This window comes from Staurois parvus, unplaced genomic scaffold, assembly GCF_062004578.1.
Source record: "Staurois parvus isolate SC_StPar_1 unplaced genomic scaffold, SC_StPar_1.0 ptg000505l, whole genome shotgun sequence".
NCBI classification, from domain to species: domain Eukaryota; kingdom Metazoa; phylum Chordata; class Amphibia; order Anura; family Ranidae; genus Staurois; species Staurois parvus.
Genome location: NW_028318301.1, coordinates 2,608,107 through 2,627,964, shown reverse-complemented (window position 1 = coordinate 2,627,964; position 19,858 = coordinate 2,608,107). Strand labels below are relative to the sequence as shown.

Below are 19,858 nucleotides of genomic sequence, written 5' to 3'. Positions count from 1 at the left end.
GATGTAAAAGTGCAGGCAGGCCACTGGACAAAGCACTAGGGACAACATTTAGGTGAAATGGTTTGATACAGTAATGTAATCCTAACAGATTACAATGTATGTGTGTATGTCTTATTTTTACTATTTTTAATCTCCCGCCAGTTCCGCCCCCGTGTCCCGACGGTTGCAAGGAATGGAAACTGGAAGACGGATGCCGGCATTGGCCGGAGGACACAGCAGGAGGACATCGTGGGATCGCAGGACAAGGTAAGGATCAGGGGATCGCAGGAGAAGCACTACGGTGTAATCCCGAGTGTGGCTCGGGTTTACCGCTTTTGGTAAATTAACCCCGAGCCACACTCGGGATTACCACTAGGGAGGTTAATTGGTTCAAAAGGTGGACTCTGCAAAGACAGCCAAACTCATAAGGACACAAGGGCAGCCTGACAGCTGGGACCATCCGTGTTACACCCTGCACAAAATACCAATCAAAGATTGAAAAACAACTGTCTCTGGGAAAAAATGGATTGAGCCGAAATCTGACCCTAAATGGTAGTTAAGGTCAATTACATTTCCCCTCCCAATTAGAAAAAGGAACAAAACCTTTCAATCACACATTTCCGCGGGTGCCACTTCCTGGACTCACACCAGGCAAATGGGACTTTCAGGTCCTGTAATGGAAGCTCCATGAAGCTGGCTTTCTGGCGCTCAAAACTGCAGAGAAAACAGGACCCAAGACCCCCACAATCTTACCAGAACTGGGCTTAAATAACCAAGCCTTCATTCCTAGCAACCGTATACAGGATACATCATTGGACCTAAGACAATAGGTCTGGGCAGACCGGAAGTGTCCAAGGAGCATCCCCTGCCAGATGCACTATGTTGGTTTATCAAACCCTCCTGGGCTACCACTATTATTAGTGTTACCTCCTGCAGGATCCTGCACAAAAAACATGGCAATAGTTGAATCGGGGGAAAGCATAGATTAGGGAGAATTGGTCCCTGAGGTGTTACCAGTGCATCTACTCCTCTTGCCAGTGGGTCTCTCGACTTGGACACAACTTGTCTAATTTGGTGTAAAACCTCGACGTCAGTACATCCACATCCAGAGTTCCCCAATGCTGGCAGATTGCCGAGAACGTCTCGGGATGCAGGGACCACTCTCCCGGTATCAGCCGCTGGTGGAAAAAAAAAAGAAAAACCCTGCCAGTTTCCTATAGTTGGAATATGTACTGCTAATAAAGACATCATAGGCTCTTCTGCCCCAGACAGAATGTCATAAATCAAAAATGTAGCGCTACAGACCCAAGATATTCCAATGAAGACAGATAGGTGATTCATGCGAATAAATGTCTAAACAAACATAACAGTTCATAAAAAGGGTGACTTTTAGTGATTTCTTCTCTGTCCTGCACTTCTGGTGCTCAGGCGTTGTGCAAAATAGTGCTGATAGAATGCACACTCACCAGAACGCCCAGGAAAATGAGCGTTTAGTAATATATATTCCCCTCAGAGACATCAGCCGGTCAGGATAAGATAATATGCTAGCCTCCCTCAAGAGCTCCTGGAAGTTACTGTGTGATCCCTCGGTAGGTGGCCTGTGGACTTCTCCTTAAGGACCACACCCAGAGGTTCCTTACCCAGCGATGGCTGCAAATGAATACTCCCCAAGGGAGTCAAAACAAGGACGCCTCCATAGTGTAGTAGGTGATAACAGAGGTTTTATTACATAAAGCATCCAAGGTACACAGCGGTGTATACAAAAAACGGACTGACCGTCCAGTGGTAAAGATGGCCGCCGGAGCTCCACGATGCTCCGGCGGCGTGACGTCACGGCGTTCCTGGCTCCTCCTACGCGTTTCGTGCACACGCACGTCGTCTGGGGGGATTTGCCACACGACTCCTGGTGCTGCCCTGGTTGATATATGCCACTGCCGTGACCAAAAACTTGTGCAACTGGTTCGTCCAATAATACAGAGCAGGCGAACTGCCTGAAGTTCCAATTGAGGGCAGTATTCCCTCCTGTGGAGACAAAGTCCCCTGCATTGAAGCCACCTTTAAACCACCACCCAACCAGAGAGACTGGCATTGGTGGTTACTATCTTCCATATCACTGGAAGGAAAATTCCCCCTTTTCCAGGTTCTGAACAAACAACCACCAATTCAGACTGCAATACCCTGGGACAAAGCCCTCCAGCAATCTAATGCTTGGACCTTCATGATCCAGACATATAGAATGTTCCTCTACAAAAGACCTGGAGTAGATCCACACGTAGGAAACCACTTCAACATTGATACCATTTCCTCATGCAAAGAAAATGCTTTTGCTTCTTATGTTTTGCTTTAAACTTTGAATCGACTTCTCCCTAAGCAAAGGATCATTAAGGTATTCTTAGACTGACACCACCCTGTGTCCTCAGCAAGCCCAGCACCAGGGCTAGGAGCTTTGCAAACACTCAGAAAGCTGTGGTCAGTGCCCTAAATAAAATGGTGATTCTTTACTGGAATCACAGAAACCATTGATGAGCCTAAAAAATTGGCAAATGAATATATGCATCATTGAGAACTATGGACCCCCCTTAACATAATAACGTCACACGTGACGTCATACGCATCGACGTTGACCGGAAGTGCGATCGCGGCCATCTTGGAAGTGGGAACATGCGGTTTATGTTTCCCTGAACCTGTCCATGTACACACTGCTTGTGAGGAGGAGCTGTTACCACGGAATATTATGTGAGGAGCTGTTACCACGGAATGTTATGTGAGTTATTAATAAAGAAGAATACCTTTTTATTGTGACTGGTTTTCTGGAGGAAAGTGGAGGAGGTGACCCTAACCGTTGGAGAAAATCAATGAGAGGAGATTGTAACCCTGAGTGGTTAATCTGCCCTGCTGATTCTTCTATAGGGTAATTACCCATCCTTAGTAGAGTTGGAGAGTGGTGATTTGGGTGTTGGCTTCCACTTTTATATATACATAGGGTGTAGTGTGATACACTGGCAGTTTATCTGTGTAGTGGTTTCTCACACATTATATGACATATTCTATGGGAATGTGTTTTCACTCTTATGTGTTCTGACACTTGGTTGGAGTATACACATTGATTTTGCATGCGGCACATATAGTGGCACGTGTGTTTACATTATTTAAGGTATGACACTATGTCGAGTTCTTTTTCTTTTGAGGTGCATGAATATCAGGATCTGCGGATATTAAGAAGGTTTGTGGTGATGCAAGAAGAAGAAAAAGTTTAAGTGTTTTGAGTTTACACTTGTGAGGATTATTCTTTTGTGGGACTTTTTTTGTTTTATTTTTATTTGTATTTTTATTTTTATTTATTTTTGTTTTTTGGACACGGTGGGACTTTTTGGACATTATTTTCTATATTTTGGTTTGATTTGTTTGTTTTGTTCATAGAAAAGTTACACATATATGGTTTCACTGGCCTTCAAGGGTGAAGGTATACCACTTTTCTGGGTTATTATAGGTTTAAGTGTTGGGATATTTAAGTATAATTGATTTTGGATATGTTCAGGGATTATGTATCTCCGTGTGTTTTACCTCCTCTAATCTAGAGTAGAGGTTTCTTTTCACTGCCCTGACTGGTTGAGATCTCTATAGTCTTGCAGGTTTCGAATTGCTTAGTTACGGGTGTATTAGCCTCAGTTGTTTATATAATGTTTTTGTATTTTATATTTAAGCCGAGTTGTTCTGGTGGATGGTTGTGTCCCCCACCGAGCTGGCTAGCGGTATGGTCTTTTGTCCCGCCCGCTACCTAGCCCTTCTGTGGGTGTTTTACCCACAATGGATAATTATATTGTTTGAATCAATCTCCATGTTACACAGGTATCTTACGTGTATATCAGATGTCTTAATGTCTTTTCTTTTCTTTTTCGTCTCTTTCTCTTTGTCCTTTGTCATGTGTGTTTTGTGTTTTTGTAAAATTTTTTCCAGGGCTCCCGGGGATCGTGGTGGATTTACTCTTCCTTTTTTTAAATCACCATGTCGTTGAACTGGTTATCACTGAATGTCCAGGGGATGAACTCTCCACAGAAACGGGTAAAGATATTTAAGTTTCTCCGGGCTCGCCAAGTTGACATTGCTTGTTTGCAGGAAACTCACTTTTCCACTACTTCTGCCCCAAAATATTTTGATGCACGTTACCCTCAGATATTTCAAGCTAATGGCCCTACTAAACAGAGAGGTGTATTGGTCGCCTTTCATAGCAAAACTCCATTTGTCTGTGTGAGGCGTATTGCTGATCCCAATGGTAGGTACCTTCTGCTCCAGGGCACGATTCATGGAATAGATGTTACTATACTGTCCTACTACGCTCCTAACGTTAACCCTGGGCCTTTTCTGTCACACTTATGTTCTCTTCTGGCTACACACCAAAGGGGCACGCTTTTGATGGCAGGAGATTCAAATCTAGTACTAAACCCTGCATTAGATAAATATCCAGCAGAGAGCTCTGACCCTTCCGCATCAGCGAAGTCCTTTGTACGCATGTTAAATACCCATGATCTGGTAGATTTGTGGCGTGAATTTCATCCTCGGGGGAAAGACTACACTTATTATTCACATCCTCATCATTCTCATTCCAGAATTGACCATGCATTCGTTTCCCGTAAACACCTCCCTTTGGTTCGCTCTATTTCAATTTTAACGGTTCCATGGTCAGATCATGAGCCTATTTTGGTAGTCTGCCGATCTCTCCTAAGCAGGCCGGCCTCCTCATCGTGGATAATGAACGATTCCTTGCTTTCGTTGAAGGAGATTTAGGCGGAGCTACATCGCAAGTCTCAGGAATATTTTCAATTAAATTCGGGTTCTGTCTCTTCTTCGGTAACATTATGGGAAGCATACAAAGCGGTTCTTAGGGGTCATATTATCCACATAGCTTCGAGGCGAAAAAAGGAAAGACAGTTTAAACAACTTCAGTTAGAATCAAAGTTAGCTTCTGCATCGGCCCAATTTAAACAGTCACCTTCCCCGTCAAATCGTAGACTGTTGGATCAGGCTCGTTTAGAATTGGATCTGTGCTTAACAGATGAGGCTGAGCGCTCTTTACGTTGGACTCGCCAGAAATGGTACAGCAAAGCAAACAAACCAGACTCTATGTTGGCCCGTAGATTACGTTCTTTCGCGCAACATCCCAAACCGATATCTCTACGCACTCGCCACAATACCCTTACGAGCAATCCTGTAGCGGTCTTGGAGGAGTTCCGGCACCGACTAGCTAAACTCTACTCTGATCCCACTCGGGCTGACCCACAGTCCATTTCTGACTTTCTAGCACGTCTACCCTTGCCTACTTTAACGCCGGCCCACAAGGATTTAATGGACCGTAATATCCAAATATCTGAGGTTTTGCAATGCATAGCAGACCTGAAAACGGGCAAACGTCCAGGTCCTGACGGCTATACGGCACTTTACTATAAGAAATTAGCCGATGTGCTCGCTCCCCACCTTGCCGCTATGTTTAACACGGTGAAGGGAGGTTCGTATTTTTCCTCGGACTCCTTAACTGCTAATGTGGTTATGATCCCTAAACCGGATCGAGATCACTCTTCTTGGGCGAATTATAGGCCTATTTCTCTTATCAATATCGACATGAAGATTCTTACCAAGATTTTGGCTAATCGATTGAATTCCTTTCTTTCTCGTTTGATCAAAAAGGACCAGGTGGGATTTGTTCCCCACAGGCAGGCCGGAGATGCTATCAGACGTATTTTACAATTGCAACATTTGGCCCATACTCGTAAACTTGATATGATGCTCTTATCTTTAGACATCAATAAGGCCTTCGACACTTTATCCTGGCCGTATCTTCTATCGGTCCTTCATCGCTTTGGCCCTTCCTTTTTACGCTGGATCTCTTCGCTATACACATCTCCTCAAGCGAAGCTTAGATACTACGGATTCGAGTCTTCTACGTTCTCGGTTTCCAGAGGCACTAGACAAGGCTGCCCGCTTTCCCCTTTACTTTTTATCTTAGCCTTGGAACCATTGGCCGAAGCCATCCGTTTACATCCTGATATTAAGGGGATTGATGTGGCCGGCTCCCAACATAAATTGTCTTTGTTTGCAGATAACATATTATTGTCAATCTCGAACCCGGAGATTACTCTGCCTAATTTGCTCGCAGTCCTCGATTCCTTTGCAGCCCTTTCAGGTTTACATGTCAACCCAGCAAAATCAAGAGCTATGTCAGTTACCCTCTCACCATCACTTTTGGTTACTCTGAAGCAAACGTTTCCCTTTCAATGGCTTTTGGCATTACCGTATTTGGGAATTAAGCTTACCCCGACCTATAATGGACTGTATCAGGCTAATTTTCCTACTGTTTTTCATGAGCTGACTGAGTTATTGTCCTCTTGGTCTCATTTCCTGCTTTCATGGTTCGGCAGAATTAATGCAATCCGTATGACCTATCTCCCAAAACTACTTTACCTATTTCGTGTCTTGCCAGTTCCAGTACCTTCGCATATATTGCGTATCCATCAGCGAAAACTTTTGTCCTTTATCTGGAGCTCCTCTCGACCCAGAATTAGCAAATATATCTTATTCGCGCGACGGAGTGCGGGCGGGTTATCGGTTCCGAATCTCCAGTCTTATTATTTGGCGGCTAATATTGCCCCCTTGGCTCATGTTCATGCATCTCATCACTTCCCTCTGTGGGCTGTTGTAGATATGATGGACTCTCATCCAATACCGCTCTCCTCCTTGCCATGGCTTCCTCCTTCTCAACGTCCATCTACCCTTAGTCCAACGCTGACGTTATCGCTACGTCTTTGGGATTCTATCAAATACTCCGCTGGCCTTATCTCTCCTCACCTGCCGCTGTTACGTCTATTACATAATCCATTATTCCCTCCGGGTAGGGACAATCCTAGACAGTTTGCATGGTGGCAGGCGCATGGTTTTTATGATGTTCACTCACTTCTATCTCCCACTAGAATAATTACCTTTGACGCTCTGCGCTCTCCCTATAATATCCCCCTTCGAGAACATTTTGGTTACCTTCAACTTCATCATTTCCTAAAAACACTGATACGTACACATTCGGGACCTTATCGTCTGTCCCCCTTTGAAGGCCAGTGCAGACATAGACCTCATGCCCCGGGTTTGATCTCTTTGATTTATTCTTCCATTATATCTTATAGAACCCCTCCGGTTCGTTCTTACCATCAGCGTTGGCAGTCTGAATTAGGGGGGACCCTGGATCAACAGGACTGGCAGAACATGACCCAAGCAATCTCTAAATGTTCTAGGAATGTCATTATCCTTGAGAATGCCTACAAAATTCTATACCGATGGTATTATACGCCTGCTCGCCTAGCTAGTTTTATCCCTACATATTCCCCAGTCTGTTTTCGGGGTTGCCAACAATTGGGCACCATGGCCCACATATGGTGGACTTGCCCTAAAGTAAGTAGATTATGGATTAGGGTGTACGCCCTTCTCCGCACTATCCTTCACACAGACATCAAGCGTAATCCGTATGAAGCACTTTTATTTAAACCATTGGAGGGTCTTCTCCGTTCTGAACGGCAGCTGGCATCACACTTATTTATGGCAACTAAATTGACAATTGCAAGGGCTTGGAAGACTCCTGTCCTTAGTTTTGAGGCTGTCAAAAACCGGATGAATTTCATCATGGTTAATGAAAAATTGACAGCCATATTGTTAGATACCCATACAAAATTTTTGCAGATATGGCGCCCCTGGTTGGATGTAGCTCAACCCTCGAGATTCGACCAATCTCTCCTGTCGATATGAGGTTGGATTTTGCCGTGATCCCCTTGGAGCCCCAACTTTCCCCCCCCCCCCCCCCCTTTTCCCTTTTTTTTTTTTTTTTTTTGTGTTGTCGTTGTTGTTTGTGATGTCCGTGTCTCTCTATTGTATGTCTTTTCCTTTCCTGCTGTTCAATTTGTCCTTAAATATATTTCACAGATTGTGCTTGTTGTTTTCTGCGCTACATCCGCAATACTTTCTCTAGGTTATGAACATGAATAATTTTTTGGAGAGGCCTCTTCTTGGGCCTCTCATGTTTTCTATAATGTTGATGTAGCTAAAACTCTCTCTGGAGTTTACATTATCATGGACCCACAAAGGTTTGTTAATCATTCCCTTATAACCCCTTCCTTCACCTATTCCTACAAGGCTTCTATGTTAACTCTTCAGCTTATGTCTTTATTGATGCATGCCTTGAAAAAGTTCCTCGTCATTTAATACGATCCTTAATTGTTGGTCCTTGAATTTATGCTCCGAATGTCTGATTATTTTTTGCTTACTATTCAATAAAGCTCTTTGTAAAAGAAAGACTCTTGGCTGGCTACAAAAAGCGTTTACAAGCTGTGATACTTGCCAAAGGGGGCAGTACAAGATATTAACTCTGCAGGGTGCCCAAACTTTTGCAGACGCCATTTTTTTGTTTTCTGTTATTTTGAAAGTGTAAATGATGGAAATAAAATCTAACTTTTGTTGACTTATTATAAGAATGTCTAATCTGTAATTTGATACCTTTTGGAGATTTTTCCATCTTTCCTTGGCTTCTTTATGCACATTAATACAAATTTTTAGCTGGGGTGCCCAAACTTTCGATCCCCACTGTATATATATTCGCTAGAACTGTATTTGTTGGTAACTACTGTATATTGTGAAGCTGAAACATCCTTTTTACACACACGGAGGATTAACCCCTCAGGTTCCATGGCAACTATAACAAGCATGCTTTACTGCATATACAGATTGATTATACTGTTGTGGGTTTAGTAACACTTTCAGTTCGGAATGTAGGTGGGTTAACAAACGTTTTAATGAAACCTTTTAGCTCTTGAGTAAAACCATGGGTCTGGTCTTAGTCCAGTTGTTTATAGTAAGTATCACCTACAGTTGCATCCATCACAACTACTGCACCTCCTTTTTATGCATTCTTTTATTTTTCAAAAATACATTATTGCAATTTGACATTATTTAGCATCCAGCAAGGACTACAATCCAACAACAAAAATAAGACCATACAAACAATCCGGTTTCAGGTGTCCTTTTATAGTATGTCTTTGTAGATTTATTCCTTTCTGTAATTCCTGTACTGTTTCATCAATGTAACATCCCTGGTTGCACTTTTTTGTAAAACATTACACCACATTACTGGGGGTGCACCTGTATGATCCTGCAATACTGAAGATTCTGTTTGTATGTGTGAAACTTTTTAACAGCTTCAAAACTGTGCCAATTCTGACATTTCTCTCAAACGTAAAAATCAGGGTTTTTTTTGGAGAATCACCCCAAAATGTTATATTTTTTTAAGCAGAGGTCCTGAATAAAATAGTAGTGTTATAATTTTTTTTTTCAAACAATATTTGCGCAGTGGTTTCTCAAATGCAAATTTTCATACAGTTTAATGAATTTTAGTGAACACAAACAATAGAATTCCTAATTCTTTGGTAACATATAAAAGATACCAAACATGTCATGCCACGAAAATACAGTACAATAAATTATCCACTTTAAAAGCCTTTGCAGGTTACGTTTAGAGTAACACAGGAGGTCTGGTGCTGACTTTATTGCTCTCACTCTGGCGTTCCCGATGGTACCTCACATGTGTGGTGCGATTGCGGTTTACATATGTGTGCAGGACCTACGTGCAGATTCAAATTTGCAAGGGGGCATATGGGCACTTCACATTTTTTTTTTTTTATTACTTTACTATTTCTTTTTTTTTACACTGTACCTTTTTTGTCAACTTTATTGGCATCACAAGGGATGAACAACATCCCTTGTGATAGCATGGGCTGTGACAGGTCTTCTTTTTGGAGAAATCTGGAATCTATTAGACCCCAGATCTCTCCTCTGTCCTTCAAAGCAGCCGATCAAACCAAGAATGGCTTGATTGGCTGCTTTACAAGAAGAAATTCTCATCGCTTTTGGTTTCTGACATCAAAGAAGAGGGTGGGTGGGGGGCTTCTATTCCTTCCACTCTTCACAGTGCATCTGAGGTGACCATTTGAGTCGGTACCTACTCCTGAGTGAAACAGATTAACCCGGGAAAGGTGGCAGGCAGAAAAGGGGGGACCCCCTTCTGCCACCTGTAAAAGTAATTGAGAAGCTGTATAGCTGCTCAGATCACTATTACTTTAACAGAGAAATTGCCAGATCTACAAAAAAAAAAAAAAAAACATACCAGGATCATAATTGTAGCTGCAGCCATGATCCTGGGGATCCTGGCATAACCATCTCAATATCAGGCCGTTTACTTACAGCGGTACTGAGGTTGTCAATGGATTAATGTGGCTGCACAGTTTTCAGTGTTTGTTATTGCAATGTTGTGTTCCCTTGTTTGTGTCCCTGCGATCAGAATCAAGTATCTTAGGATGATAATAAGGAAATTATTTCTCTCACCCAAACCATGAATGTTTTTATTAGGGGCAATTTTAAAAATGCTCAGGAAATGAAAACCTTTGAACGAAGAATGATAACTCCATTTGACACAAGAGATAATCTCAGTTTTGTAAATCACTATTGTTTTAGGACCAGGTGTAGTTATCTTCCAAATTCCTCATTAACATTTTGCTAAAGCTTTGCATATCAGTATTGCTTGGACCTGAGAAGAAGTGAGTAGTCCCCTTAAAGCTTTTACTGACATTTTAACTGCTAGTGAAAATGTAGTATCCTGTGCCTGTGTGTCTTTTTCTAGTTGTCTTGCTGAAACTAGTCATGTAATACTGTATCTACGAGAGCCTTTACAGCTCCTACAGTACTGCTCTCTGCTAGTGACCCACACACAATAGAACTTTGGGTACTGTTTTGTGCTGGTAACTCATATGTATTATTGGTTGAACTACATGGACTTGTCTTTTTTTCATCCTGACTAACTGTGCAACTATGTTATAGAACTAATGTCAATTCAGCTGACATCCATCCCTCACCGCCCCGAGTCAACTTCCACCTTACAATCTAGAACCTACACAAACTGGGACTTGTAGCTTGATCCAACTATGCTACTACTCCTCTACACCAGCACCAGGTGCCACAGATCCCCTGGGGCCAGTACCTCCCTTGGCCACATGACACGTTACTGAACTCTACCGAACTTAAGCACGAGAACTCTAGCTGCAGGAAAACACAACTACAAAAAACTCCACTGCACACTGGACCATCTGCAATCAAGCAATCGGGGAAACTCCTCTCCACACCCAACTCCCACTCTGCTTACCTTTGGAAATGCCTCCTCTACTCCTCCTTTACATATTCCTCTCCTGCGTCCCCAAAATCTCTTTTCTCTGTCCCTCTGCTCCACCCAAACAACTGTACATCTCACCTTCACTGCTTCCACCTCCCTACTACTGCGCTCATCACCTCCTCCTGATACTCCACTCCCCTGCTGACCCGAACACCAGAACTGGAAGACATACAAGCTCATATACATCCTGCTCCCATGCCACCTTTCTCACCCTTCTTCTTCTCCTAATCTCTGGGGATATCTCACCGAAACCTGGTCCTCCACTACCTCGCCCACACACAAGACATCCTCCCTCTTCCATAAACTGACGCAAGCCCCTCAATTTATATCTGTCCCCCTGCTCCCCAAAACCACCCTCCCGTTCTCATGCGCACTCTGGATAGCCCACTTGGTCTGCAACAAGCTCACCTCCTTCCATGACCTCTTTGTCTCCCGCTCCCTTAACCTCCTAGCGATCACCGAATCCTGGGTCCAAGCAACAAACTCTGCCTCCCCCGCAGCACTCTCCTATGGAGGTCTCATTTGGACCCACTCACCCAGACCCAGTGATCGGAAAGGTGGGGGGGGTTGGTTTGCTCCTGTTACCACTGAGCACCTTCCAAGTCCTCCCTAACCCTCCCTCTCTATCCTTCGCCTCCTTCGAGACCCACTGCATCCGGCTATTCTTTCCAATCTCTCTGAGGATTGCAGTGATCTACCGGCCTCCTGGACCTGTGTCCCGCTTTCTTGATGACTTCGCCGCCTGGCTACCCTTCTTTCTCTACTCTCTCCTACCCACTATCATTCTTGGAGACTTCAACATCCCTATCAACATCAATAACCCGGCTACATCCCAACTCTTCCACATGACCTCTTCTTTTGCACTAGCTCAGTGCATACAGTCTTCCACTCACTCTGACGGGAACACTCTTGACCTTGTCTTCTCTCACCTTTGCACTCCCTGCAACCTCACAAACACCCCCTTTCCTCTCTCCGATCACAACCTCATCACCTTCTCCGTCGCCTCAACCTCAAACACCTATCCCTCCAAACGGCAAACAATTACCAACAGAAACCTCCGAAACTGGAACCCTGCTTCCTTCCGCTCAACAATTGACCAACTCCACGACAGCATCCATCCCCTGTCCTGCCCTGACCTAGCCACTACTGTCACAACAACTTGCTTTCAGCCGCTCTAGACTCGCTTGCACCCCCAACAACACGAAGCATTAGGCCCAGACCTCTACAACCCTGGCAGACCGACCACACCAGAAACCTCAAACTACATAGTCGTGCGCTGGAGCGACTATGGCGTAAAACCAAATCCCAACAAGCGTTCACCCTCTACAAATCTGCCTTCTTAATGTACACTTCCTCCCTTCACGCTGCCAAACAGGCCTACTTTATTACCCTCATCAATAGCTTCTCCTCCAGTCCTCGCCGGCCCTTCTCCACTTTTAACTCTACTTTCTCCGCCTCCACTTCCGCCCAGCACCTCACTTACCGCCTACGAGATTGCCAACCACTTCAAAAACAAGACTGACACAATTCGTAGGGACTTCGCCACTGCTCAGACACCCATCCCACTTAGCACTACTCACACAATAACCACCTCAACACATTGTTCCCTTGACCTCACTACCACCGAAGATGTCACTAAGATTTTCTCCGAAGCCCGCCTCACCACCTGCCCCCTGGACCCTGTCCCCTCAACTCCTGCGGTCCCCCTCCTCTTCCATCCTATGCTCCCTCACTCACATCTTCAATCTTTCCCTGTCCACCGGTACCTTCCCCTCCCCTCTAAAGCACGCGCACATCACTCCCATACTTAAGAAACCCTCCCTGGACCCCTCCGACCTGAACAACCTAAGACCCATCTGCCTGCCATTTACCTCTAAACTCCTAGAACGCTTAGTCTACAATCGCCTGAGCTCCCATCTCACTGACAACAACCTTCTCGACCATTTACAGTCTGGCTTCCGCCCCCTACACTCCACCGAAACTGCCCTACTCAAACTCACCAATGACCTACTAACCGCCAAAACCAACGGCCACTACACTATACTCCTACTACTTGACCTCTCTGCGGCTTTTGACACGGTTGACCACCCCCTCCTCCTCAAAAAACTGCACTCTCTTGGCCTCAGAGACTCCGCTCTCTCCTGGTTCTCCTCCTATCTATTGCAGCGCTTCTTCAGTGTTACCTATAACGCTGCCACCTCCCCTTCACTCCCTCTCTCGGTCAGGGTCCCCCAAGGCTCTGTCCTCGGACCCCTCCTCTTCTCTATCTACACCTCCTCCCTTGGCCAATTGATAAACTCCCACGGCTTCAACTACCATCTCTATGCCGACGACACACAAATCTATCTCTCTACCCCTCACCCCACCCCCTCAGTCTCCAATCGCATCACCAGCCTACTAAGTGACATATCGGACTGGATGTCACTCCACTTCCTCAAACTCAACCTTTCCAAAAATGAGCTTCTAGTATTCCCCCCAGCCTGTGCCCCCCCCGACTTCTCCATCAAGATCAACAACACTACCATCAGTCCCACCCCTCACGCCAGGGTACTAGGTGTAATCCTAGACTACAATCTGTCCTTTCAGCCCCAGGTCCAATCACTGACAAACTCATGTAGACTTCACCTCCGCAACATCTCCAAGATACAACCGTTCCTAACCTCAGAAACCACTAAGCAACTCATTCACTCCCAATAGTATTGTAACTCCCTCCTCACTGGCCTACCTCATCGCAAGCTATCCCCACTCCAGTCCATCATGAATGCTGCTGCCAGACTCATTCACCTTACTAACAGCTCTGTATCTGCCACCCCTCTATGCCAATCCCTCCACTGGCTTCCAATTGCCCAGCGGATAAAATTCAAAACACTAACACTGACATATAAAGCCGTTCATAACACTGCCCCTAACTACATCACCGACCTTGTCTCTAAATACCACCCAAACCGTACTCTCCGCTCCTCGCAAGACCTCCTACTCTCTAGCTCTCTTGTCTCCTCCTCCCATGCTCGTCTCCAGGATTTCTCACAGGCTTCACCCATCCTCTGGAACTCCCTACCCCAAGCTATCAGGCTATCGCCTACTCTGCTCACTTTTAGGCGCACTCTGAAAACTCATCTCTTCAGGGAAGCCTACCCAGACTAACTACTGGAATCCCCTACTCCCCCACAGCTAATTACCTCTTGTACCACTATCTCCTCCCTTCTAGATTGTAAGCTCCAAGGAGCAGGGCCCTCTAATCCCTCTTGTATTGAACTGTATTGTTACTGTACTGTCTCCCTGCATAATGTAAAGCGCTGAGCAAACTGTCGGCGCTATATAAGTCCTGTATAATAATAATTCAGGTCTATATTGACTTTTTTAGCGACCCAAACACATTAGATTAGATTTAATGTCTGTAGGCACTTTTACAGCTGGCATAATACTGTTCTGGGCTGGTGACCCATATATGCCATTTCTTGCCTATTTGCAAATGTACAACTGCTACAATACTGTCCTGACCATAAATGTGCATCTACTATTACCACCGCTGGCATCTCCATTAGAAAGTTTTACAGAAAAAGAAAAAAGCATCTTTAGAGGCAGAGAGGACAAACTTTCATGAAAATCAACAGTTCAATAACCATCCCATGCAGAGTAAGAAAAAAAAAAAAAAAACAGATATCGCACATTATTTCAGAGTGGTTTATGAAGAATGTTGTTACAAAATCATATAGCACATTTAGGAGATGCCTACATACTCTGGTAAACGTGGAAGCACCCATGAGCATAGAATATTCCCAACCTCATTACAGATTTGCATAAGACTCCTTGCCATCAGTGTTCTGACAGGAACTAAGACGTCGTATAAAAGACCATTACTAAATTATTGTTTTCCATAGTTAAACATGTTACATGAGACTTATAATTATAGCTGGCCTTAAAAGTCTGAAGAAAATTACATCCCTCTAAAGCCTTGGTGTTTTTTTACCTTAATGCATTCCCTGTATTAAGGTCAAAAACACACCACTATTCCCTGCCCCCTCTTCTCCTCCTCTAAACACTTAACCAAACATGTAAGCGATCTAGCGTTTTGCCTGGCTGTAGTCTTCTATCTTCCCTCTCTTCCTCTCCTCACGGGGACACGGGCAGCAGCAGGAGCCATTGGCACTTTCTGTAGTCAGCCAAATCTTGTGAGGGAGGGGAGGGTGAGGCCGAGCAGCTCTGAGTGTCATGGAGAGAACTCACAAATATGTTAATTTAGTAAATGGCTTGCTATGGAAGGCACAGAAAGAAGCGGAGGAGCCCAGAGCACCAGCAGAGGACACTTGAAGAAGAGGATCGGGGCTGGTCTGCGCAAAACCATTGCACAGAGCAGTTAAATACAACCTGTTTTCAGTTTAAGAGAAACAAATTGAGCATTTACAATTACTTTAACTCAGGTTTTCCACTCACCAAGATGGACCACTGTAACACTCTCATTTGTGTAGGTGAAAGGGAATATGCTCTCACCCACCACAGGAGAGATAATGCCAATCTGACACTGATGAAAAATTATCTGGTTATAAATTCTCCTCATGTGAAGCACTCTGAAGAGGCATTATAGGCTGTGCGGTGTACTAATTATTGCTGGTTCTAGTAAGAAATGACAGTCACCTGCAACAGTTTGTCTGATAAAAAAGCTGTGAACAGATATCCTTAATTTGTTTTGTCCTAAATGCAGGAGTGTCAGAATAATTATAGTGTTAGACCAAAATTAATCAACAGACAAAAGGTATTAAGTGGAAATCAATATAACTCAGATAAATTAAATCTAAAGAAATTGTGTAGCTTGACACCTACCTAGCTTCTCCACAGCTTCATATGCACTTGATGGAAGACCTCCTCCACATGCATGATCCACGCCATCACAATCCACCAGCTCTAAATGAATTCAAAGTATCTGAACGTTACTGAAAAGACTCCTTTCATATATAATATCAATATATAAAGACTGTCAATGTATATTCAAAAATCCACCTGGTCACATTAGGCAGGCTATACATTATGCAATTTTCTTTCCTTCAACCACGGGTTGACGGAAAGATAATTGCTCGATTCCCCCCATCAACATGGACTGCATTAATTGGTGAATCCCCCCGATCACTGCTGCCGGCTATAGCCGCCTAGCAGTGATAGCACAGAAAAAAAAAAAAAGACTGCCTGGTTGCACTTAAGTCGATTGATAGCATGGAAAATACAGATATCAATGATCGTATACAAATTGTTGAATATACTGACAGATATTGAAGATCAAAAGGGTATAAAAGAAACATTAAACAAAGTAACAAGTAACTGTGGACGATTACTCTGTACTGTTACAGAAGAATTTATGCCTGTAATTCTGACAAAGAACTTTTGTACATGAAATACAACTGATATCTGTTGTCAGTTACTGTATAATTAATTCAATAAAACATTTAGAAAGGTTATACTTTCTATTGTGCAGTGACCAGAGAGTTGGTAACCTGTATTAGACAAACTCACCCACTCTGACCACATTTTATCAGATTTGCTCTGGTACCAGCTAACCTCAAATGTCAGCTTACATAGAGACAGCATTTGATTAATCAAATTTTGTCAAAGAGCAATGAGTCTGTGGTTATCAAATTTAGTACTACAGTCGACCATAAAGGTATTCGTATTCTCAAAGGTCTTTTTGGTATTGCTCTGTTCAGTTTTCCCAAGGATGCATCTTTCATGGTTGCACACATTTGGCAAAGTTATCAGTGATAAATTGCTTATTCTGTGACCAAAAAGGTCTAATTTTGCCAGAACTCCAAATCATGAGACTCAAATCAGCTTCCACTGCTTGATTTATAAGTGTTAGGGCAGGAGCTGGGAAACGGACCGGCAGGCCTAATATCAATGTAACGCACAGGCTGACGACAACCACCACCCACAGACCGAAGTCCCATAGGGCGCGGAGTCTAAGTCCCAGGCTGCCCTTCACCAGGGCCCCTGATGGTGGGGATGGACTTGACGCAGCCAGGAACCAGGTCGCGGCCCCCAAGGTACCCCAGCTGCGGTAATGGCCGCCGCCAATGGCGTGTAGCTAGTGGTAAAGACAATAGAGTAGTCAGACAGGCCGGGTCAACAACAACGAGACAAAAACGGTACAAGACAGCAGACGAGAATCACAGGTCACAAGCCGGGTTCAGCAACGGAGGGTCAGATCAAAGGAGAACACAAAGAATGGTCAGGTCACAAGCCGAGTCAGATTACAGGAGAGTCACGAGAGTTAGAACAGAGTAACAGCAACACAAAGACACAAGACACAAGTGCAAAGAGCATGTGCGGAACACAGGCTTATATGTCATCAGCCACACCCCTCTGGGGGATGGACTTCAGAGACCTGAAGGCATAAAAGATTCCCACCATGCTCTGCAGAAATCCAAGATGGATGCCAGCACATGGAGTAACATAACCTCTGGTAAAAAGGTAGGACCTTGACAATAAGGCACATTGTCACTCCTACCTATATTAAATAACCTAAGGTGAAAAAGGTTTTATGGAAATACTTAGGTTCAATGAGTTTGTCCTTGGCTCATATCATTATACCACAGTATTAAGTTGACAAACTGATTCCAGCTTTGTTTAGTGAGATTTCACATATCTTTGGTCCAGTATTTATTGATATGCTCTAGTACGGGAGTACGTAGATATGTGTGTGTCTAAACTGTAGGTGATGGCAAACCAACTGTCAGATCTCTAAAAATCTATTTTTAGCATCTCAAAGGATTATTTTTCATATAATTTCTATTTAGGAAAAATGATGGGTAAACCAAAAACTGCAATACAGCATTTGAGCAACCTGATACAATTTCCATCTGATAAAAAAGCATGTTCATACTGCAAACGCATGTGTAATTTTTCCTGTCTTGGTTATTGATAATAAAACAGTGCCAGCAAGACAAACTTTGAGATGGGGTGAAAAGGAAAAAAAGAGAATTAGAAGACGTTGGGCCTCATGCCTAGTCCACAAAATGAGAATATCAGATGAAAAAAAAAAAATTCATACAACAATCTGATTGTTAGTGTCAGGGCTCCCGGGTATGACCAGAGGTGTGTGACTGACGCAGGGAAACGCAGACTTCAGATAAGTTATAAACAATTTATTAACACTAACAATACAAACATAAACGCAGTGCAATACTAAAACATAACACAGTGCAAACGAACCAAACCAAACCACCCACAGATAACAGTACATACAGTGCAAGCGTCGTCAGGCAGGCCGGGTCAATATCAATCGGGCAGGTAGGTACAGGGGGAGCAAGCGGAGAATAGTCAGGTCACGAGCAGGGTACAGCAACTAACAGGCAGGTAGGTACAGGGGGTCAGGCAGAGAATGGTCGGGGTCACAAGCCAGGGATCAGAACAGCAGAAGTCAGCAGAGGTCAGAATCAAGCCGGGTCAGCAACAAGACAGGAACAGGAGCAGGAGCAGGATGCAGGAACAAGATACAGGGCCCAGGAAAAACACAACACCAAGGCAGAGTCTGCAGGTCTGAATATCCCTTAAATACACCAGTATAATTAGTTCCAGGTGTTTGACTGGCTGCAAGGTTGAGTCTCTGATTGCTGGGAGCACCCGCTGGCCAGCCCTGGTACTGCAGCTCAAAAGGCAGGTGAGTCCCACTATTGCTGGCCAGTCCATTCCTGACAGTTAGCACACAGCTTTCGAGAACTGATCAAGACAGTTCATGCAAACTTATCTGAAGAGACAAGCAAGAAAATTACTTGTAAGATAACAAAACGAACATTTTTGTTTAATCGGTACAGTATTTGTCTATCAAAAAAAATCGAGTGACCAAGACTACGCATGCTTGGTAACAAAAAAATACATTACAATACATCATCGTGGGAAGCTGTATTCTGTCTACTGAAAATTTTGGTAACTCTAGCAACCTATTTGTTTTCAAGATGTCACTAGAATGCAAAATGAAAAACAGACGAAAATTCGTCCAATATTCCCATGGTGTGTACCAGGCTTAAGGTCAATGTCTGATGTGGGAGGGAAATGTAGAAGAAGGTAGAAAAGGAAACACATAGATCAAACAGTAAGCAATCTGCAAGCAAAACACAAGAACCTCATTGTCCAACAGTTGGGACATTATATCAACAGTAACCAGCGTATCTTGTAAGGGCGCCAAGGCATCAGAAAGTAAAGTGCAGCCATCTGGTACAAAGGTTATAAAATTAATTATATTGGTCTTTACAAAGATGGACCCATTATTCTGCTTCCATAAAGTTATTTATTTTAGTAAGTCAACCTGGGATTGATGGCGGAAGATCCGGTCTCCAGTGGAGGGGAATGAATCCCACTGCTCTATGCTTGTATTGTTTAATAGAGAAGGGCAAGGGATGAAAGAATAGCTGGGGGTTAGGGTCATAGGATAGGTGGTCACATGGTATATGACCCATAAGTTGACGTACAGAGTCCCAAAAAGGCATTCCCACCATATGTGGAGGAATGTGCTACACTGGGCATAGCCTCTCTTGCAGGTATCAAGGATGGTTAAAGACATACAAGAATATGAGATAGCATAATTGGGACCCGGTACTAGAATTTGAAACAAGACTCCTGTGTGTGGGAGGCAAGGGTCAA

At 43.9% G+C, this 19,858-nt stretch overlaps 1 protein-coding gene across 4 annotated transcripts in view; it reads right to left on the bottom strand.

Annotated features, from left to right (window-relative positions):
- Positions 1–19,858, bottom strand: part of LOC149451932 (cathepsin F-like) — a 492,728-nt gene that overhangs the window by 275,872 nt on the left and 196,998 nt on the right. For 3 of the 4 annotated variants that reach the window (XM_089689960.1, XM_089689959.1, XM_089689958.1), the window contains exon 9: positions 16,052–16,132. The exons of the other annotated variant lie outside the window; for it this stretch is intronic. In XM_089689960.1, the coding sequence (XP_089546086.1) occupies positions 16,052–16,132 (81 nt within the window). The remainder of the gene's footprint in view (positions 1–16,051; positions 16,133–19,858) is intronic. 4 annotated transcript variants of the gene reach the window in all.